This window comes from Lacerta agilis, chromosome 3 (assembly GCF_009819535.1).
Source record: "Lacerta agilis isolate rLacAgi1 chromosome 3, rLacAgi1.pri, whole genome shotgun sequence".
Classification (NCBI taxonomy): domain Eukaryota; kingdom Metazoa; phylum Chordata; class Lepidosauria; order Squamata; family Lacertidae; genus Lacerta; species Lacerta agilis.
In genome coordinates, this window is record NC_046314.1 from 110790481 (window position 1) to 110813878 (window position 23398).

A 23398-nucleotide genomic window follows, 5' to 3' on the forward strand; every position below is an offset into this window, starting at 1 on the left:
TGCCATGCACATGTGTCCCAAAGCTCCAAAACCACTGTTTTAAGTCCAAAAGTACGCTTCGGTGAGTGCAAAAGCTCCTTCGTATCCAAAACACTGACACAGAATTCATTCCAAGCTTTCTCCATAAAGCTTTCATTTTAAGTCAGGGGTGGAGAAACTATCAGCTCAAAAGCTGCACTTCCTTATAGGTCAAAACCTTATGGGGGCTACATATCAGTGGGCAGAAGCAAAATTGACAGAGCAACAGATGTGTCTTGCTGCTGTCCATCCTCAGGCCCAAGGCTCTATATTCCAGTTTTATTAAGTTGAGTGACATACCTGTTGTGGTTGAAGGTCACAAATGATTGTATTAATGTTGTTCAAGATCTCATCAATGAATGGCATGACCTCTCCCACCTGGACTTGAACAAAGTGTCTGCGGCATTTCTGCGCTATTTTTATAAAAGTATCGCAAGCCATGTCTTGGACACCATCGTGGGTTTCTATAGCAGAGCAAGAGAAAAGTTGTGGATACAAAAGAAATACTGTATACGTGCTGCTGTTTCTTAGGTTTCATCTTTCCACAGAAATCCTGCAAATGTTGGCCTATTTCTCTTTTCTAAATTTAAATAATATTTTGGTGTCTTCTATTGGGGCTTAAGGAAATGAAATTGGAATAGAGATGCTACTCAGAATCTTGAGTCAAATGAACACTTTCCTACTTCTCAAAGTCCTATAATGTTAAGGTAGTCCAGGATCAAAAGCAGTTAACTATTTCAAAATTTAGATCGCAAGAAATATTTGTCACTGTGAAAACAATGTGAGAATTCCAGATAAATTACCATGCATAAATTCAAACAGCTTGTTGACAACAGTCTTCAGAAATTTCCAGTGGGCTCTCAGAAACCTTGGATATTGCCCTACTATATACATTATATTGGATGCAATAATAGCTTTATTATCCTTTCCTCGCTTTTGCTCACAAAGTCCCAGAAGGTCCTACAAAAAGAAATAAGAAATATGGAGTTGCACTGTTAGAAGTTAAATTTGAAAGCATTTTTTCTATTCACAGTTTGCAGCATCCAGAATATTTTATAGAACCTCTACAATGTCCCCATTTTTCTTTTCAATAAATTACCTTAGAGGATTCTCCTTTTCTCAAGTGGAAGGGAAGCACACTCTGGCCCCCACTAAGAGCTACTGGGATGTGTGTGTGTTTTGATGGGGTTCTTTTGCATTATTTCAATCTATTGCAAGTTGCCTTGAGGATCTTCCATCTAAAGCTGTTGTGCAAATCTTAAAATAACTTTAGCTATTTTATTTGAACTGCCACTAGCATGTCTACATTTAAGTGTGTTGAATCCAAGAAAATAATTGAGGCTGCATCAGCAACAGAAGCTACATGTTACCTCTATGAAATCCTGCCTTCCCTGGAGTTAACTCTGGCCACTGGTAAGATTAACATTCCCTAGCACTTTTGTTCAGATACTGCTTTTTAAAGCAGACTATGTTGCACCTCTTTCTGGAAAATCTGATTTGCTTCCCCGAAGAGCTACTAACATTTCTCTATCCAGCTATATGTTATACATGGTGCTGACTCTGAAGATGGTTTAGAAACTTCAACTGCTGCAGAATTCAGCGGCCAGGTTTGAGCACATTACACCAATCCTGGCCCGAATGCACAGGCTGCCAATTAGTTTCCGGCCCCAATTCAAACTGCCGGTTTTGACCTATAAAGCCCGAAATAGCTCAGGACCGCGGTACCTCAAGGACCACCTCTCCACATATGAACCAACCCGGACACAGATAATCATTTCAAGCCCTTCTCTGTGTGCCTCCTCCACCAGAGGTGCAGAGGGTGGCAATATAAGAATGGGTCTTTTTTGCGGTAGCTCCCCATTTGTGACTCACCTGGCACATTTTTTACATATAGGTAAAATGCAAAATGCAAAAACATTCTCTTTCTCCCAGGCCTTTGGCTAATTAATTGATGGCCTTTTAAACTGTGTGGGGATGGGGGTGGCTGGGTCGTGTTTTTGTTTGTTCCTGTATGACATATTTGTGTGTTTTCATATTGTAAACTGCCCTGTGATCCTCAGATGAAGAGCAGTGTAGAAACTTAATAAATACCTTTATTACTGTTACAAGAAACCTCTTCTCATCTTCTTCATGCATTGCCCCACTGATTGAGCCTATGGCCCAACATAAAGTGTTTAGATTTTTCCATGACCATTCGGTACCATTTACTTGATTGTGAAGTTTCTCTGTCATTATTCGCTCAGTATCTGCATAATCCAAATGGGTAAGGTAAACTAGAAAAAGGAAAATTGGTCATCTATTAAAATGAGCATTACATATTTTCAGGGTTTCAGAGAAACATTTACTTAATCACACACAGTTCATCTAAACATCACAATACTATACATTATTCAATACTATAAGTGGGTATAGGTTTAAAGTAAGTGTTCACATAATTATATTTCACTATACAGCCATGTTATTATACATAGTTAGAGTAACTAAAGGGTGTCATGCAGTTCCCTATATGGGGCTCTCTGCCAAGTAAGACATATTAAGCATGCATTAGCTTGATTTTTGTAAAAGCAATATAGGCATTAGTTGGTCTCCTAGACTTCTGTAGGCATATGTGACCTAATTTTCCAAGCACAGGATGACCACCAAGTCAGAGCTAATATCATAAAGACTTTAACTAATAAGGACTGCAGGCGGTACCTGAAATTAAAATCATACTTGACAGAAACATGTAAAACAAATCTGCATTAAATCATTTACAAAGAGCTACAAGACACATGTATGGCCCTGGGACGATCATGCAGTTGCAGGCAACTTACCTAGTGTTTCTCTCATGTTTTTGTACAAATTGATAGAATCTGTGTCTTTCATGAATTCTCGGACAACTTCCCCCTGGTCATTTTCTACAACCAGCACTTCCTCTGGTTTTGCCATGCGGCTAACCATCAACAACCGCACCTATATTTAAGGGGGAGGAGGGGAGACCGAGAAACACACACAATTTGTATATTCCTAAGTATTTTCATACAAGAATATTGCTAAATATCTTTTCACATATTTTTTTTAACAAGCAGCAGGTGCACTCACCATGAGGCAGGCACACATTCCAATTAATGTCATCTGACTGCAGCAAGCAGGCTTCCTACCTTGTGACTTTATAAAGGATCAATACTGTTTTTATTTTAAACGCCATGAACCATGAAAATCCACCTAATATTTTTCATAATACTAGGGGAAACCCATCCGGATGCGTGGGGTATAAATAATAAATTATTATTTACCTTAGACAGAACAGGAAGATAAAGTTGTCTCCGGGGAGGAACATCAAAATGCTGAGTCCCCGAAAGTAATGGCGAAGCAGATGTTGAAAATGGGCTCTCTCTATATAGTTCAGCAGCCAGGTGATTCCAGTACTCCAGACAAATCTTAAAGATTTCAGTTTCTTCAACTTCAGATACCAGCAGCATGTAATGAAGGGCCTAAAGTAAATTTATGGTGATTACTTAATTGACGTATGTAAGCATATATAAAAACTGGCAACTTTAACATCTGATCAGTTTTTGTTGGAGCATCTCAAAAATGCTTTTGACTAAGTTCTCGGCCAGAAAAACACAAGTTCACATCCTTGGAATGAATACAAAAGGGCAGCTGGCATTGTGTCAGCACTAAGTACTGACAGCAGGAGAAGAGCTCTTACTATTTCACCAGGTAAATGATTACCAAACTAGATATGATGGGAAACTCCCTTTGAGAACTGCACAGCCTGAACACAAATACTGGGACCAGGCCAACCGTGCAGCTGACAAAGGAGCTCACATTTGAGAAACATATTTCCCCTGTCTACTAATCCAGTGTTTTTCAACCTTTTTTGGGCAAAGGCACACTTGTTTCATGAAAAAAATCACGAGGCACACCACCATTAGAAAATGTTAAAAAATTTAACTCTTTGCCTATATTGACTATATATAAAGTAATTCTCTTAAATAGGAATCAAATAAACAAATTTTTCCCACGGCACACCAGGCAACATTTCGCGGCACACTAGTGTGCCACGGAACAGTGGTTGAAAAACACTGTACTAATCAAAGTTAAGTCTGCCCTCATGCTTTACTCAGTTCTTGATCCATCTTACTTTTCAGTAAAGACGATGAGATACAGAGGACACCAAAACAACATATACAAAAAAGCAAGCAAGCAAACTGGGAAAACTTACTTCCATTAATGTCTCCCTTAGATTTAAACGTTTTTCTATAAGTTGACCATGCTCCTTCAGAAAGGTACAGAGAAACAAACTGAGATTCTGGATGAAATTCTGCTCATCGTCTTTTCCATTGGAGTATGCAAGTCGAATATTGGTGTTCAAAGGAAGCATCTAAGAACAATGGAACTCAAAATTATAATCTGGCAGTCATGTAAATGCCAATGGTGTCATCAACTACAACACACTTTGGCCTGCAGCCATAAATAGCTCCACTGAGATCAATGGGATTTCACCCCACGTGGACATTTCTGCGCAACTTGGCATACAATCCACCAATAGATTCATTAACCCATCGAATGTTGCATACAGGGGGGGGAAATACTGGGATTCCACAAGATTTACTTCCAATGAACAAGTTGTTGCCTGCACTGGAAATCTTGGTATCCAGTTGAAGAATTTGAGAGGAACCAACTGCTTCAGAGTAAGAACTGCCACCCACTCTAATATAAGTTTGGGAGGAGGAGGAGAAATTACCTGTTTGAGCTGCATCATCGTCAAGGTAAAGAGTGTGACAAACTGTTCCTCATACTGACTTACACTGACACCAGCAATCTCTGTGAGGCACTTCAAGGAGACATTTCGGAACATAGGGACATTTAAAAACTGTAAAGAAGAAATATGCATAGAAGTTAGGTACTCACTTACTAGCTACAATCAGCACCCCATTTTCCCTCTTAGTGGTTATTTAGTTTAGAGGAAATACTCACTTTGTATATTAGTGTGCTGATCAGCTTGGTCTCAAAAATATAGCCCAGTGGAATCCAGTTGAGGAATCGAAGCAAAGTTTCCAAAGTTGCATGAACAAGGGGAGCATTTTGAGAGTTTTCCTGTTAACAAAGCTACATATAAGCAAATTTGTCTTTATAATAATGTGAGCATTTTACAAAGATTATATTGCAATTAAGCTTACCATCACAAATTGACACAGCTGAAATATCTGTGAGAACTCATTGCACATGCTAGAAGAAATAGAGAAAAAAATCAGCATCTAACAACAACAACAATTTTATTATTTGTACTCTGCCCATTTGACCGGGTTGTCCCAGCCACTCTGGGCTGTTTCCAACATAAATAAAAACATAATAAAACATTACAGATTAAAAAGCAACATTAAAAGTTGCAATATAAAATGCCTTTACCATGTTTAATATGCCATACTACTGCAAATACTTTTGTTACTACTTTAGAGGTTTTGCAGGATAGCCCAAGCAAACACCAGCAGATTACAAAGTACCAATTCAAGCAAAGGCAAGAACATGCAGATGTGTGCAGTAAGCCTGCAACTTGCGTGCATTTAACTTGTGCACATTCAGCTTGCACACTTGGCAAGTAGATAAATATCCAGGGGAAAACAGACTTTGGCAATCCCACCCACCATTGAACTCAATGTGTTTTTGGACTATATACAATTTTGGCTTTAGGCACGATCCCTGGAACGTAACCCCCATGTAAGATGTGGGCTTACTGTAGTGCTTCTGAAGTCTATCTTTTAAGAGCAGAAGTTGCAAAATAGTTTTATTTCTACATCACAAACTTAGAGACATATAAGCTCTGTTTAGAGTTTAGGGAAAGAAGCAGTTGCAATATATTGCCTCCAAATATCTGCAAGAAAAGCTGGTGGATAAAACAGATGAGCAACAGCCCACTTAGGTGCAGTATATGGGGGGGGGGGACACACTACTTGCCTGTCCTTCAAGTGTTTGGCTTTTACTTGAGTTATTTGTCCACTGGAAAAGTCAAACACCTCTTCACTAAGCAGTTTTAAGATCACCATGTTGTTCTGACAAAGGCTCTCACTTGTCCTGCTGGCCCCAACTATGTCACTGATGAATGTTGGCCAATGTTTTGGCCATTCTTGTTTTAGTATCTGCAAAGCATGAGAACCCCCATGTGGTATAAGATTAGTTTTCTTCTGATAAAACCTTCATAACTAGTATTTTAAGGTCAGAGACAAAACTCACCTGAACAAGAATCATGTTTAACTTCCCTATGTATACTTTCTCTTTCTAGAGGAAGCAAAGAAAAAAAAGAGTTAAGGCCTAGTTTCACTTCATCAGAAAGGAGCCCACTTTCCAATCCCCTAGAGAAATCTCACTTACTTCAACACATGATGGATCAGATGAAGTCTTGATAATTAAGCCAACAACGTATTTTTTGATACCTACAAAATATTTTAAAAAGCTTGTAAACTATCAAACAACAAATCACTGGTAAAACAGGATGCATCAAGGAATTATTAAAAGCCCAAGTATACAGTGTCACTTGAGTAAAGCTGCCTGAATACTTTAAGCCAGGATAGGCAAACTCAGCCTTCCAGATGTTTTGGGACTACAACTCCCATTATCCCTGACCACTGGTCCTGTTAGCTAGGGATGATGGAAGTTGTAGTCCCAAAACATCTGGAGGGCCGAGTTTGCCTATGCCTGCATTAAGCAGTAATGACATAAGTGAACAGATTATCCTATGGACTGATAATTGATTAAAGAACAGGAATAGGAATAACTAAACAATCACTTCACTTTAGAGAGTGAAGGAATGAAGCCCCTCATAGATCTGCATTAGGACTGATGCCTTTTTCTTAAGTTCCTAAATGCACACATACTGAAGGAGCCCAAAGTCACAGCGACTAACCAAGAATGCTCTTGAGGTCATGGTGGATGGCACAATGAAATGTTGACCCAGTGTGCAGCAGCTGTGAAAAAGGTGAATTCTGTGCTAGTGACCATTAGGGAAAGGGATTCGGGTGGGGAGAAGGTGCCAATATTATACATTAGGAATACTGCCCTGCTTCTCTCATGCAACCCTAAGCCATGGTTTATTAAACAGTGGTTATTAAACCACCACTTAGCTTTATGTGTGAACCCTGCCCTGGGGCTTAACCATAGTTAATGGGTAAACTATGGTCAAACTGCTCTCATAAAATCAATTTCAGTTCCAGCGAAAGAAAATACAGTGGACGCTCGAGTTGCGAACATGATCTGTGCGGGAGGCACGTTCGCAACCCGTAGCGCCCCATGGGTTGCGCTTCTGTGCATGCGCAAAACCCGGAAGTAACCCATTCCGGTACTTCTGGGTTCAGCGCAGAGCGCAACCCAAAAACACATAACCTGCAGCATTCGCAACATGAGGTATGACTGTACTTTAGACTAGTAATTTCTTCATCTGTCATCTTAATTTTGGAATGGGTATCTCAAGCATGTCATCCTGCCCTTATAGAGAAAATTAACCCATGAACTGAGAGCAAGAAGGAATTTTTTTTGCAATAGAAAAGTATTTTCATACTGTCTGGTCAGATTTTATTTCATATATTATGACGAAATAACATTGCTATTGGCTGCCTGTAATACATGGAAACCTGAGGAGAAGCTGCCACCCCACCCCCCTATATACAGGTTGACGTCTTCTGATATACCTTGCATTCAGGGAGTGGGAGAAAGGGGTGATGGGAGGTGGGGAAACTATTCAGTTTATTAATTTAACACCAATTTAACTATCATGGTTTCCCATAAAGAATTCTGGGATTGCAGTTTAGCAAGGCTTTTGGATTTATTTTAAAAACTGTACCCAAGGATGGCTCCATGGAGCCTTCTGAACGGGCAGCAATGCAACATACTATACCACAAAAAGCAACAGATCAATACACACAACACTTGACATTTCATGCAATCAAGACAGCCTTGAGGATCTCCCATTCAGCAGGTTCCCCTGACCTTCAGAAGAGGCGGGGGTGGGGGGGATCACCTTCTGCCATAACCATACTGCGTGCTTCTTTTCACTGAATCTTACACGAGTTATTTAAAATTTGCAAATAATGAAGGGGGGGGGGGAAGCCAAGAGTTGTTAGAAAAGCCAAAGCTGTATACAAAGCTTTCTCCAGTCCTTAGTTGTTCCAACTACCAACTGCTGCTTCTGATTCTTGGCGTTACAAGCAAGTCTAAATAAGCCCATCCTTTCCTCACAGGGTGGGGCTTACTCAAAAGACTTGTCACTATTAGAAGTCTCTCGTACTTCTAGTGGCAGATGTAGAAGGTGGCCGGGGAGCAAAACCTTCCTCAATTTGCAGAAATTCACACTTAAAAAATAACCAATAGTATTTATTTTCAGAGTGACAGCTTTCATGGCTTCTTTCTTCCAGTGTGTAATCCAAAATATTTTGCTCTTCTCTTTTGCACTCACTTGTATCCAGTGCTGCCATTTCACTCATGCAATAAATGTCTGCTAGTGCAACAAAAATTTCCCCTACAATTCTCTCCAGGCCTTCATGTACCCTCAAAATGTGCTTCAGAGGGCTGGGGGACCTTGGATACTACCCATATTCACTGTGAAGACTGTAGTGCAATGCAGTTAGTTCTTTTATCATGCCCTCTGTAATGGGAACATGTTTCACAGCCCCCACTTTCCTTTTGAGTTTCTCTGTTATGTATTTTTCAAATCTGACCTGAAAAGGTTACTTGATTAGGATAGTTTGATTTGATTTAAAATCAAAGATAATTTTAAATTGGGCAACAACAGTATTCATTAACGATCTATCTTGACAATAGGTAAAGGACTACAAGCAAAATACAACAAATACCACACTTGAACTAATCTTACTTGACAATAAACTCTGCTGTATCAAACCAGTAATCCATCTAGTGTCTATTGGAGCCAGTGTGGTGTAGTGGTTAAGAGCGGTAGACTCGTAATCTGGGGAACCGGGTTCGTGTCTACACTCCTCCACATGCATCTGCTGGGTGACCTTGGGCCAGTCACACTTCTTTGAAGTCTCTCAGCCCCACTCACCTCACAGAGTGTTTGTTGTGGGGGAGGAAGGGAAAGGAGAATGTTAGCCGCTTTGAGACTCCTTCGGGTAGTGAAAAGCGGGATATCAAATCCAAACTCTTCTTCTTCTTCTCCTTTTGTTGTTGGGAAGAGGAAGAAATGGAGTGGACAAAGACCTGCAGTTGGTTTTGATTGGTGGGCAGGGGGGCAAGCATTCCAATGCAGAAGCAAGTAAGCAGTAAGACTTGCACTGACACCATGCACCCAGTGTATTAAATTCCTCAGGCACCAGTTGCATTTTGCAACTTGGCATGGCTTAATTGTAACCAAGAGTTGTATGGCTGCGTAACAGGGCAACTAGTGATGTGAGGTGAGAATAATCTCCACAAACTGTTAATTCTGATGTAAGAACCAGTTTTACAACCCACATTTTAAAAATCTAGTAAATAGTAAGTCAAGCTGTGATATTGCCAGTGTAAGTAATGAATAATGATTAAAAAAAATCCTGTTACATTGCTGGGCATTATGTCATTCACCATTGGCAGTTCTGAAATGTGAGCTACAGAAAACTTTGTTTTAAAAATGCTATGCATTTAATTTGATGAACATTTGAATTCATATGGATTTCAACTATATGTAATAGCCTTTTTTTCTATTTTGGTGTAACCTTATTCTTAACAATTCTATACCCTTGGACATACAGTGCATTTTTTTTACACATTAGCTTTAATGCTTTATACACTTAAAGTACGTAGGCATATACAATTATGTGTAACAGCATAATTCACTTTGCTGCAAATATCCTTGATCCCAAGTATTTGTTATTCAGTCGTTCAGTTGTGTCCGACTCTTCGTGACCCCATGGACCAGAGCACGCCAGGCACGCCTATCCTTCACTGCCTCCCAGAGTTTGGCCAAACTCATGTTAGTAGCTTCGAGAACACTGTCCAACCATCTCATCCTCTGTCGTCCCCTTCTCCTTTGGCGTTCATTTATCACGAGATGAACCAATTTAAGATACCGAGTTCAGTGATCTCAAAATATCAGCAAGTGCACCAAATGATGCACAATATGTTTTGGCAGAGTTGGCAACATATCGTGCTAAGGAAGTTTCTTTAGCAAGTCATATCATAGAGTTGGAAGAGACCACAAGGGCCATCCTTGTATTGAAGTCGGTTGAAAAAGTGGATACAGTGGTTTGGTGGAAGGGAACATGCTTTGGTTCAAGGCTTAGCAGAGTGGCTGTGGACATTTTAAATATGCCACCAACGACAGCTGCAACAGAACGTAGCTTCGGTACTTATGAACTTATTCATTCAGCAAAAAGGAATAGGCTTAATGTAGACATAGCAGGAAAGATTACATATGTAGCTCATAACTTAAAACTCCTAGAAGAAAGCACAGCTTCTAACAAGCTCATTGAATTTTACACAACCATCAACTTCGTTTTATGATCTCGCAGATGATCAGGGTGGAACTGAAAGCTCTGCTACCAGTAGAGACGAAGATGTTGACATCCTCTTAAGATGTTTGAGGAGTCAATATAAATTTACAAACATTTGAGACTTGTTACTTAAAGCTATTTTTTACATAAATTTCTTTCTTGTGACAATTTATCAGTTATAATTTAAATATGTTGTGTGTTGCCTTACTTGTCTAAGCAGATACCTGTAGTAATTTGCATTGCTGATGTTATGTAACTTGTCATTACTGATAATTTGTGTTTTATTTTCTGGAAATAATAGCATTTATTTTAAACTTTATACAGTCACACCTCGGGTTACAATAGCTGTGGGTTGTGTTTTTTCAGGTTCCGAACGCGGCAAACCCGAAAGTGTTTACTTTGGGTTTCACCACGTGCGCATGCGCAGAAGCGCGATATCGCGCTTTTCCGCATGCACATTATCGCCGCTTGAGTTGCAGACTTTTCGGGGTGCGAATGGCACCCCGGAACGGAGAGTGTCCGCAACCCGAGGTACCACTGTATTGATTTTATTAGTGTTGCACTGAAAATACTATACCATGTAGATATGCTTATTAAAGAACGTACTCATGTAGCGGACCTGGGTTTTTTATATTCCTTTTACTTTAAAAGCTACATTTCATACATACACAACACAATTACAATTCAAAGCTGATGGTAAATATACAGTTAGTGGCAGGCTTAGTGATTAACGTGAGTCATTCACATTAAATTTTCAATTTCAAGTTTGGTGCAAAAAAATAATCAAAGAATGTGAATTCGCTGCATTGCCCCATTGAATAAAAGTATTTGTACAGTTTTTTCCTATTTTAAATGAAAATTCTCGAATATTCTCATTAATCAAGAATATTCTCCAAAAGATTATTCTCGAGAATTTAACATCACTAAGGGCGACTGAGACTCGAGAGTAAAACTGCCACCGTGAGTCAAAACAGCACCCTGTGCGACTCAAGTAAAATTGTTGCCACTGCTGCGCAAGTGAAACTGCTGCTGCACCAGAATAATACACCTGGGTGACGCTGCAGGTGGTGCAAGTCAAAACAACATCCCGCTCAACTCACAGGTAAAACTGAAAAAAATCAAGTTTTTAAAAAAGCAACTAGACATTCGGCTATGGTGACCATAACCTAGGTTTAAGGCGCCTTTTGGCAAATAGCCAATATATCTGAATTTCTAACACAGCTTGCACCATATGCAATGGCAACTGTTAACTGCCACAGAATGTCTGCATTTAAGCATATTATCAACCATGAGAACCAGAAACTAGCTATTTAAAGAATAAAGCATGTTTGCAGGATCCTGTGCCATTTTTAAGATTCTGCCACATTTTACGTAAACATCAGCATGACTGCCAAACTACCATTCATGTTTATAGGGAGTTTGCAGTAATAAGGAACTAGCGATTTCATGTATGAACGCTGGACTTCAGCTGCCATTAGAATAGTTATCATAAGAAGCATAGTTGCTGCCTCGCAATTAGGTGTGTTGTTGCTTGAGCAATGCAGGCGGACAAGCTCCTAGGGCAAGGACCTTTGCAAGCTATGTAACAAAAGGCCATTAGAATGTATTGTCCAAAGGAAGACCAATGTGCTCATGGCAGTGGATTTAAAATAAATGTGCCTTCATAAACAGTTATCATAAAACAAGGGTTTGTGTGCTGTGTACTACAAATCTGAATTATATAACCTATGGAGATCTTAACACCCAATCTACACTTTGCTGTTAATTAAAAGACTCCTGTGTAACCTAAGCACCCACATAGATGGTTCCCTGCTGTGTCCAAATAATTCACACTCTAGCCATGTCTCCAATCATCCTCTACTGGGGGTGGGTAATTCTGTCTGCATCTCTAGATCATATATGAACATGACTGAATGATTCAATCACTCCAGATGCAGACATAAATTTAAGGGGTGGCATGCTCAGAACACTAATTCATACAGAAAAGCAGCGTGGAGTTTTTCTCTCTCTTGAAGACTGTCCGAGTAAACTCTTGAGTGCAAGAATGGAGCTTGTCTCAAATTGTAATTCAGAAAAAGAAATGTGCTGCAGCTTTTCTTGCACAGCATACTCCACTGGTCTGCCTTGCCTGCCTGAAACTATGTTCAGCCACTACCCTACCCCCATTTCTTTGTTGTAGCCAATTCTATCCTACCTTTCACAAAAGGTTCTTTGATCCAGTGGAGGCTTCAATCAATATAAGGGTGAAGGGAAGACAATTTCCATCAGTTCTCCCTTTGCACTGTAGCCCCTCTAATCTGCTCCAGAGTTGAGAGACCCTCAGGAACAGTGTGGAGGGTGGCAGAGGGTGAATTGGTGGACACTGTCCTCATGGAAACCTCTGCTGGATCAAAAGAGCCTTCTGTGGACAATCACCACCACTGGATATGCTATTAATCTTTATCAAATTAATAGCATCAGACTGCCGTCACATCCATCTCTTCCCTTTTGTTATCATGCCTCCCTGGTGTCTTCAGGGCACACTTTTAAGTAAAATGAAGCAACATCAGAATGATGGATTATGTGCCTGGTATAAGGTAACTTGCAACTTATGCACAACTTCATCTTTCCACAACTGACAGCTGGTTGGTTGAAATCACACAAATTAAATGTATGGGAGGCGGAGAGTTTAAAAGCTCTTTTTGCACAGGGTTTCCCAGCACGGAAGGTGCTTTTAAGCTCTTAAAACTTCCTGCCCAGGCTTTGGGAGGCTTCTTGCAAGATCTCGGACAGCCCTGCAAGATTTCTTGACACTCCCAGGGCCCGGTAAGCAAGTCTGAGAGCTTAAAAGCTCTCTTCTCTCTCTCTCTCTCTCTGTGTGTGTGTGTGTGCTGTTTAGTGTGCCAGCTCTGGAATGTCAGAATACTTGCAAGAGTGTGCTTACAAGGGGTGGCTTGAGCATACATGTTTTTATGCATATGTGCATCTCCAGAACATAACCCCTGCATAAGATGTGAGTGACCTGTACTAAATCTGGCAGTTGTGTAGTACAAATGTAGAGCCTCCAATACATACATATCTGAGAATTCTGACCAATGATCTTACCAATTGCCATAAAATCTTGAAGTAGCACTTTCTGACATTATGGCACTTCTGGGAAGAGATGGGAAGTAATGGAAAAAAATTCCAGGTCTTATCAGGAATTTAATGCTCATATAATTACCAAAATTTTATTTATTTATTATTACATTTATATCCTGTCCTTTCACTCAAAGCAGACCAGGGCAGCAACTGGAGGAAGGCATCCAGCCCATTAAAATCAATTTGCTTAAGATGTAACTAGCCCATATATGATTCCATTTGATCTAAAGGGGTGGTAATGGGGGGGATCTACTTTTACACCAACCGTGTTGAGGTAATTCAAGTGTTAACAGCAGATTAGAGTAAGCCTGGAGCAGTGAGTGCTTTTTCAGGAAGAAATTTCCTAGATAGCATGAAAGAAATATGGAGGGTACATACATGAGATAGTCTAGGAAGTGATTCTAGCAGATTTTAATAATTTCTGAACTGGTGGTCACCGCAAAAACAACAAAAGAGTATTGGGGCACCTAAGAGACATATATAAGCTCCGATGGTCTATATCAGGGATCAGCAAACTTTTTCAGCAGGGGGGCTGGTCCACTGTCCCTCAGACCTTGTGGGGGGCTGGACTATATTTTGAAAACAATAATGAACGAATTCCTATGCACACTGGGAACAATGGGGTGGGGAAAGGGCAGGCATAATTAATATAATATAATATAATATAATATAATATAATATAATATAATATAATATAATATAATATAATAAAACAAATAAAATACATTGAAGTGGGGTGCAGAAAGCTCCTCAACAGACAAGCTCACCCACCACCACGCTGCTCATCCTCCTGCCATCCCCCAAACCACACACACAGACTCACAATCGCCCCACAGAGAAAAGGTCGGCAAGTTCAATATGCAGAGAACAGCTGAGGTGAAGGAGGGATGGCGGCTCCGGAGAAGTGGCACCGGGGGGGAGGGGCTGGAAGAAGAGGTGAGGGGGGCAAGTAGACCTCCTCTCCACCCACCCCACCCGCTTTCTCCGTTTGCTGCCTGCCTCATTCGCCAAAGGGCTGGGGGGTGATGTGAAACGGGCTTCCTCCCCGCCTAGAGAAAGAGCTGCCACTGCCACCACTTCTTATGAAGCGGGTAGGCAGAGCGAGCTCGTCCGCTCCGCTCTCTGGTCCACAGGAGCACCAGGGCGGCAGCGGCGATGGGAGAAAGATTATTATTATTATTACTATTTTCCCAATGGCCTGACTTGGAGAGGAGAAAGTCTGGTGGGAAAGCAGAGAGAAAGAGAGAGAAGAGGATTTTTTTCCTTCCACAATCTAACTCCGCACGCTCAGCTTCTGGGGGCACAATACAATACTAATACTATAAATGATATTGGGGTAAGTAAGCAAGAAAAGGTGGTCTGGCCCTCAACCCAAACAAGGAGGGTGTGTGTGTGTGTAAAGGAGGCGAGCGGTGCCACCCAGATCTGCACCTTTTCTTGTTGCTGGAGCTGCCTGTCGTGGCGCTGGGGTGCATGGCACTAGCAGCGCTGTTGTCATTGGAAGCCAGCTTGACTGCCCAGACGGAGCTTCCACTGAGGTAAACCAGGCACGGCATTTGATTGATTCCTCCCATCGCCAGGAGTCTCAGCTTCACAGCAGGTTCTTAAATGGCTGGGCAGGCCGGATCTAGGACCCAGGCAGGCCTGATCCAGCCCGGGGACTATAGTTTGCCGACCCCTTGTCTATATAGCCTACTTCATGATAACCAGTAGACTCTATCCACAAAAGCATTTTAGCATATTTTATGACACTCTGTATTCTTGGACTCTGCCAAAGTACAGTGGCGAATTTAGGGATGTGCAAGCACAGGGTGCTGAGCCAGGGGGTACATTCTCGAAGCATTGAAGGTAAGTGAGGCATTAGACTTTGGGACGGAGGTATGAGGCTCTGGTTGGTTGAGTTCACAATTCTGCTTTATTTTTAAAGCTTTTCTTTGTTATTAACTTACATATTTTGTGTTTCCATTTTTTATTTTTATGTTGTAAACCACCCAGTGATCTTCGGATGAAGGGTGGCATTTAAGTTTAATAAATAACAGTAACAATAACCGAGTTGGAAACACCTGTCTAGCAGTCAAGACTGCATAGTAAGACTAAGCATGTGCTTGGTTTCTAGTCCCCATTGTTTGCTTGCAGGACCAAGACTCAACTCTCATGTTCATCAATTCCCAATCTCTCACAATCCAGCCTTATTTATTTTTACATTTATATCCCATCTCCTCCCTCTGCACAGTATTCTCTCCACCATATTCTCACAACAATCCTGTAAAGCAGGTTAGACCGTGTTGGGGGCTGGCCCAAGGTGACCCAGTGAGCTTTATGGTCAAATGGGAATTTAGACCCTAGAACTGTTAATGACAGTACCTCCACATTTGTGTACAATCGCCATGTGTGCAAGTGCTGACACGTGCACTGTTTTCACCACCGCAAGGGGCTGGGGGCTTACACACGTCCTGCAGAAACGTGTGGTGCCTCAGAATGTAACCTCTGCATAAATGGGGAGTTGCCTGTACACCCTTCCCCAATGCAAATAAAAATTTTCTTTAAAGCGTAACATAAAATCAGAAAAACACAAATACCATACATTAATCAAAAGAACAGATGCAATAAAACAGCACCAAAACCCATCAGTACAAATTCATCAGTTGAATGAGTGGTATAGTAAATAGTGCTGTTCTTGGTTCTGGATTCAGAAACTATCCTAAAAATGGACTTGCTAGGTAGGTTTTGGTAAGTAATTCTTTTAGACACAATTCTTATTCATGAATTTGGAGTATTAGTGATCTTTCACTGAGACTTTTCTATTATGCATAGTGCTTTCTGTATGCAAAAGCTATGGACATAATCCAGTTGGTACGTTAGCACTAATGAAAAGGCTGGGGATCAAGTGAATATTTGGGAAGTACCCCTTCTTTCTGCAGTGTCAACATCCCCCCAAATATCAGCTCCAGAGCATAGGGGAGTCTTCCATAACAGGCTGGAAGATGGTTTAACCAACCAGGCTCCATCCACCAGCCAAAGCAGCAGCTGCAGGGGGACTACTTAAGATTACACAGTCCATTTACAGTAATTCCTATCTCAGCTCAAGAAGAAACTAAAGAGAGACTGTGATGTAATATTCATCCAATACTGAAAGACATTTAAAACATACTTGTCATTTACTGGTTTTAAAAGCAGGTAAAAAGCCACACCAAAATTTCAAGTAATGCACGCCAATTTACAGCAACCACCTTTTTGAGCCGTATTCTACACATTGACTCTACTCTGGTCTGTTTAATGTACAGCTGAAGCTCAGCTATTATGAATCATGACATCACATAAATCAATGCTCACACCGACAGCTCGTATACCAGCTTTCCAGAGTCAGTATCACATACTTTGATGCTGCCACTTCTGCCAGCCCCAGCTTCAATTAAAGCAAACAACCAGACCAAGTGCCAAAAGTTGACAGTGTGCAAGATTGCTAACTATGCTTAGCACTAGACAAGCAGTTCTTGGAATGAAACTGCAATCAGTTCCATTTAGCGCCACCTCTCATTCCTACGAGCTGCAAATACAGATCCTCCATCAGCACTCTTACAAGAGTGCACCCACCCCATCCTGCACAAGGCAATTTAATTTTCCAATAGTTCCATTCTTCCTTGTATCTGAAGGAGGAATTACCGGCCCAACAAAATGTGTTCCATCTGGAAGCATGGAGCTATGCATGGCTCAGAGGTGGCCCTTAGCTTGGATCTCTGTGTTGTCAAAACATGTAACTCCTTTTTATCAAGGTTTTTATACATCAGTACGTTTGTCAAGCATTGGCAATTCCCTTGCCAGTATGAAACAGCTGTCTAAACGTACTCTGCTGTGGTAAAAACAATGCTGTTTGCTCAAAACAGCAGTGCCAGGATTGGGGAGAAATCAACCAGCTATGCATTATAATTCACTGGCCAAACACAGCTGTTTTAAGTGTGGATAAGGAGCTTGCTTGCCAATGAATAAGCAGCTAAAAAATTGGGGGGGGGGCAGGGGGAAAGTGAGAGGAGGATAGTTATATTGCATCAGGACAGTCATTTGAAGTTTAATCAGTGGCCATGTTTGGAAATCAGAACATGTTAAAATTTGCGTCTCCATTCATCCCAAAGTATTTTTAAAAATCTACATGACTTCATCATCACACACTGACACAAGGTCCAATACCTGATCTATCAGGCACTGAAGCAGATAGAAAGGCAACTACCCCAGTGCAATGTCCAAAAACATACCATACGAGCATCAGTGAGTCTAAACAGGACAAAGAAGTCACTCATATCTACCTTCACACTGGGTTCTTGGAAGAATCTTCCATCTTGTTTTTATCACGTTTTCCAAGATCTGCAGGCCATAATACTGAAAATTGGAGAAGTGAAATATGTGAGTATGCTGGATGATTTAACAACAGCTTTCAGGATTCTCATTCAAGCTGACATCATTCACACTTAACATCTAAGATTAAGTCTGTTAAAAACAAGTCTATTCACCCATTTACTGAGCTTTTCCCATGCATTTTCCTTATTTTACCCTCTTATATTCTAAAGTCCTGCTGCTTTTGATCATGGTTACACTAGAAAGGGAAACAAAAAAAAAATGTTTTGCAAAGCCAAATGACTTATCTGTAGGGGGGGGGGAGCAGCAGCCACATAAAAATGAATAGCCTAAATGACTGCTCACAAGTTCAAGCACACAACCAAGTTTAGCAACTTGGATGAGCATGGGCTTCCTGGCACTTGAGCTGTTAAGACCAAGGCTTAACATTATATCTACTAACACTTTCTGAAGGATGTATTTTCTGCACTCACTGGTGTGTACTTAAGGAACAGCAAGACAGCTCATAGGTGTTTTTTTTTTTAAAGATACAGTAGTCTCTCCCCTATAGCAGCTATATCTACTGTTTAACTTTTGTGCTCAGTCAAAAGTTCACCATTTCTAGATACACTTCTAAAGTTGCTTTACCACCCAGATAAGCCTCCCAAAGGCATGGTTCAAATGGATACATTTATAGGAAATGAGAAAAGCTCTTCAACCCATTTTATTCCATTTATCTCAACGTAAATATGTCCAATAGACCTCTATGAAAAGTTGTATCAGACTAAGGTCATCATTAAAAGCAACAACACAGAGAAGAGGAGGAAAAGGGGTCAAAGAGATGCAGCTTTCCCTTTAATCAGAAACCAACACTGAGGAGACAGGAGGCAATACCTGAAAGGCAAATCTATGTTTTAATGTTGATGGCTGGTGAAGATTTGGCTGAGAATAAAAGTTCTTCAAGTCTGTTAGTGTCTATACAAAGTAGGGTAATTAGAATTTCAGCCAAAGGGATCATGTAAGCCTCATTTTAATTAAATAGCACAATGTAGACTGTCCCAAACTACATTGTACACTCCAGTTGGTTGATGGTTGTTAACATTTTAACTTCCCACTCTCTTCTAAGGTATTAGTATTTCATATAGTTTAGAACTCCACAGAAGTCTTCATAAAAGGAGCAAATTTAGTAATGTATCTGTGATATTTCTAGCCTAGTTAATGATCTTCCATTGTAGAAGCCGGTGAAACATTTCAATCTGAAGATGCAATTCAAGGAAGTTATATGCAAAAGGTGGGAAAGAACATCTGCAGCTGAGTATTTGCTTGTTGTTTCTTCAGCAGGTCTCATTGCTGAAGTAAAGAACTAAGTTTATAAAACGTAGTTGCAGCAGTAGGAACTGGTGCCAGAGAAGCAGCAAGCAAAGCTCTGGCAATGCTTGAGGTTCCCTTCTCCCTCCACCCACCGATGCACATAACTTCTTTGTATTGTGGCCTAAATCTCAAGTGAACAAACATTTCTACTGAACAGTGATGGCATTCATGAAGCAGCTCTGAATAGGTTCCCAAGCTGTTTATCAGCAGTCAGTGCAGTGTATGCACCACATCTGAGGAATGGGGTGACTCCCTATGGGAAAGATTTCACCTGTAATAAGTTGTTCAGTGATACACTGTGCAAATATCCCCCTTGCCTAATGCTCATCCCACTTCTCTCTGGGACTAATCTTGCTTCAAAGTATCTATCTTTAACACAGAGAGGATGCCCATCAGTGAAGCAGATGATCCTGAAACCCCAAGACCTGCCAACAACTGAGTTTCTAAATGCCACAAGTAGGTATATCAAATGGAAGGCCAGAAAGGGTGTTACTACAGTTCAGAACTACTGCTGATCGCCGAAGAATTGATGCTTTTGAATTGTGGTGCTGGAGGAGACTCTTGAAGAGTCCCATGGACTGCAAGAAGATCAAACCTATCCATTCTGAAGGAAATCAGCCCTGAGTGCTCACAGGAAGGACAGATCCTGAAGCTGAGGCCCCAATACTTTGGCCACCTCATAAGAGAAGACTCCCTGGAAAAGACCCTGATGTTGGGAAAGATGGAAGGCACAAGGAGAAGGCGACGACAGAGGACAAGATGGCTTTATCGAAGCTACCAACATGAGTCTGACCAAACTGCAGGAGGCAGTGGAAGACAGGAGTGCCTGGCGTGCTCTGGTCCATGAGGTCACGAAGAGTCGGACACAACTAAACAACAATCACATTCCCACCCTGCAGCAAGCCCTAGAGACACTGAATGGCAGGTATACATTCCTCCATTCTGAATGGTTCAGAAGGCTATTTGGTACAAGAGATGAGACGACGTAAGATTATGAGCATGTGAAATTTTGGCTCGTCTGTCAACACATTCACCGACAGTTTCTACTGTAATTTTCCCTGTCTTATCTTCACGTTGAAGCATCTTCTTATTCTATTCCCACTTTACTAACTAAATTGATTTAAGAATAATCACAATGAATATACAATGTATTTTATCAAACCTAAACCAGCCCAACCCAGTATGGTCTAGTGGCTGGCAATGGCTCTCACAGGACTCAAGCAAAGGGTCTTTTCAGGATCCTGTTAGCTGGAGATACCAGAGGCTGACCTAGAACCTTATTCATGCAAAGCTCATACCCTAATTCCTCCCCTAGCAAACTACTGTTAACAACACAAACACACTAAGAACTACTTTACAGGCTACATGTAAACAGTGATAGATGCAGCGACTCTTGCATCTTTTTTTCTATGCTTCCATGTAACATGAGGCATCCATGTAACATGAGGCACCTCTCTTCCACGAGTAGCATGCATGCACATGCACCAACACATGTGTGCATATAACATGCAATGCAGACCTAATATAGTAGGGAGGGAAAATAATCAAGTTGCATTATGACCAGTTTGTTTTCTCTGTTTATTGTTATGCCAGCAGCCAACATTTATTACAGCTATTTCTCTCTCTCCAAAATTAATAGGTTACATTCCTGTAGCAAATATCTTGCAAAAAGAAGTTCTCAGGACTACCTACAAAAATATGTGTACAAAACAATCCATGGTTTTATATAGTTTTCGTTCGCTCCCATTTTTATTATATTTATATTTTAAGCCTCAAAATTTTATTTATGTAGGCAAAAGATAGGACAGAAATTGTAGATTAAGGAAAATATTTTAATACAATGATCCCTGTGGCAGAAATTTTTAATGGGACACTTATTCCATGTACAAAACCCATACCCCTCCCCACCACCCAAGAAACCAAAACAAGGAAAAAAAGCAATTGATGAACAGAATTCAGTTAAAGGGAATCAAAAGGGTAGACCTTGTGGAGGCCTGCCGTCAAAGCCTAGCTGTGTCAGTTGCACAGGAAGACACCCCTTTTCTTCCTATTACAAGCAATCAACATAATGGAACATTATGATTAATATCAGGTAGTGTTAACAGCTTTAAGAAAAAAAATGACTGCATAAAAGCCAAATGTCATAGTGCATAAATTTAGCACCAAATCATTTGCAATTTATGTAAATTGAAGAATTCTTTACCTGTTGCTTTCTTTCTGTTCCTCTAATCATCTCATTTTTCACAAGACAAATTTGAGTTTTAAAAAATACTGTTGATAAAATCAACTTTAACATTAGTAATGTCTGTGAGTATAAAAAGCAAAGTTTACCAGGCAAGCAAACAGGCAAACATGGTTACTTAAATTTAGTGCTTTGAGGAAGTTCTTAACTTTGCCCTAAAATTTACAAAGCCTTTTTCTTCCCAAAAAAGTTAAGACTTTCCTAAGTGCCATCCGAATTCTGAAGGAACTAATCAGAGCATGGCTGTTTTCTATCTCAACACAAGTTATGGCAAATTTTGTGTGTTCACTGAATGTGGCCATGCACAAGTTTCTCCAACTATATGACAACCACTTTCACATGTTTGGCAACTCGTATTTAAACCTTTAAAGTTTCTGAAGCAAAAACATAATTGCAGTAGGCTGAAGAATGTCTACTTTAGCCAGACTATCCTGATAGTATGGTTTGATTAACTGTACTGCAAGCAACTACAGATTGTATTCAACTGAAGTGTCTGGGGTGCCTAGCCTGCTTTAAACTGCGCAGGACAATACCAGTCTTTCGAAAAAAATATTGAGGGATGTATTTTGCCCTCAGTTAAGTGCACATGGCTCTCATTAACAGAAATGAAAGCCAAACACATTATCTAAAGACATGATACGGCTATAAGATTTTATAACACTCAAATCTGTTCATAATTCAACAAAAGTTTTTATACAATTCCCAAGTGACTTATAATTTTTCAAGCCTTTTATAAGAAAAAGTAACTGACAACCTCGTGGATCAGACTAAAGGATTGAAGAAGCAATAAAAAAATTAAACAAATGCTAAATCTAAAAATTGAGATACCTTCCTCAAAGCCTGAGTGGAAGAAAGGTCAAGATCAATTGGATATCCTATACTTACTTTGGTGTTCATATTCTGAGAGAATTCCAAAATAGTATCAACTCTTGTCCATGCATCAGGGTGCTCCTTTAAGTGAGTCAAGACCTCCTGTGCCATCCTTTGCTAGAAAAGCGGACACAACAAGTTAACAGCTTTCAAAACAGCTTATGGCACATGGTTTTACAGCATTACTTCCCAAATTTTGGATAGCCGAGGCAAACATTTTTCAGATTTAAAAATTAGATGCACACTTCTCAGTAGTGGCACCCAACCTGTGAAACACCCTCCCATCAGATGTCAAGGAGATAAAAAAAAAAACTACACAACTTTTAGAAGACATCTAAAGACAGCCCTGTATAGGAAAGTTTATGTTTAATGTCCCATATTTTTATATTTTGTTGGAAGCCGCCCAGAGTGGCTGAGGCAACCCAATGGGAGGAGTAATGTAATAATAATAATAATAATAATAATAATAATAATAATAATACTTCATCCCAGTAACTGAAATCACTTCACTACCCACATTTCTCTGCAGGCCATTAACCAGGCTGCGCTTCTTAAATAAAAGGAGATATGCCCAAAGCAGCAACTCAAGCAAACACCACCAGCAGCCTTCCCTGAACACATGTACTGTTACTGGGTTTTTTTGCACAAGAAGCGACTAGATAATCCAGTCCTATCTGAGACAGATATTTAAAGCAATAGCCCAGCCCCCAACAGAGATTGACCAGGAGGTGGCAAGGCCAGAGCAGTGTATCATATAGGGCACACAGTAGGCAGCCTGCTCTGCAGATGGTACTTTGAGAGAACAAGAGGCTTCAATGATTACATTTCTTTCACGTGGGACAATCACTGTGCTCTCACAGTACATTAGCACACCCTGGCACAGTGCTTGGGAATTACTGGTTAAGTAATTAAATGCACTTTTCATGGTAGGGAAATTTTAGGCAATTGTATGTCTTTATCAAAAATTCTCTAGCTAGGATAGACTATT

The 23398-nt window shown here is 40.4% G+C and overlaps 1 protein-coding gene across 3 annotated transcripts in view; it reads right to left on the minus strand.

The window, feature by feature from the left end:
• The window catches only part of XPO1 (exportin 1), a 37876-nt gene that overhangs the window by 8023 nt on the left and 6455 nt on the right, over positions 1–23398 (minus strand). Inside the window, exons 1-15 of one of the 3 annotated variants that reach the window (XM_033145147.1) lie at positions 22426–22527; positions 21282–21345; positions 17900–17972; positions 6373–6434; positions 6235–6279; positions 5959–6140; positions 5184–5232; positions 4981–5100; positions 4748–4876; positions 4226–4384; positions 3294–3491; positions 2832–2970; positions 2110–2291; positions 822–978; positions 319–482 (exon numbers count right to left, since the gene is read on the minus strand). In XM_033145147.1, the coding sequence (XP_033001038.1) occupies positions 319–482; positions 822–978; positions 2110–2291; positions 2832–2970; positions 3294–3491; positions 4226–4384; positions 4748–4876; positions 4981–5100; positions 5184–5232; positions 5959–6140; positions 6235–6249 (1494 nt within the window). In that variant the 5' untranslated portion in view covers positions 6250–6279; positions 6373–6434; positions 17900–17972; positions 21282–21345; positions 22426–22527. Of the gene's footprint in view, positions 1–318; positions 483–821; positions 979–2109; positions 2292–2831; positions 2971–3293; positions 3492–4225; positions 4385–4747; positions 4877–4980; positions 5101–5183; positions 5233–5958; positions 6141–6234; positions 6280–6372; positions 6435–17899; positions 17973–21281; positions 21346–21501; positions 21547–22425; positions 22528–23398 lie in introns of those variants that run through there. The other 2 variants (XM_033145145.1, XM_033145146.1) reach the window with 2 other exon arrangements.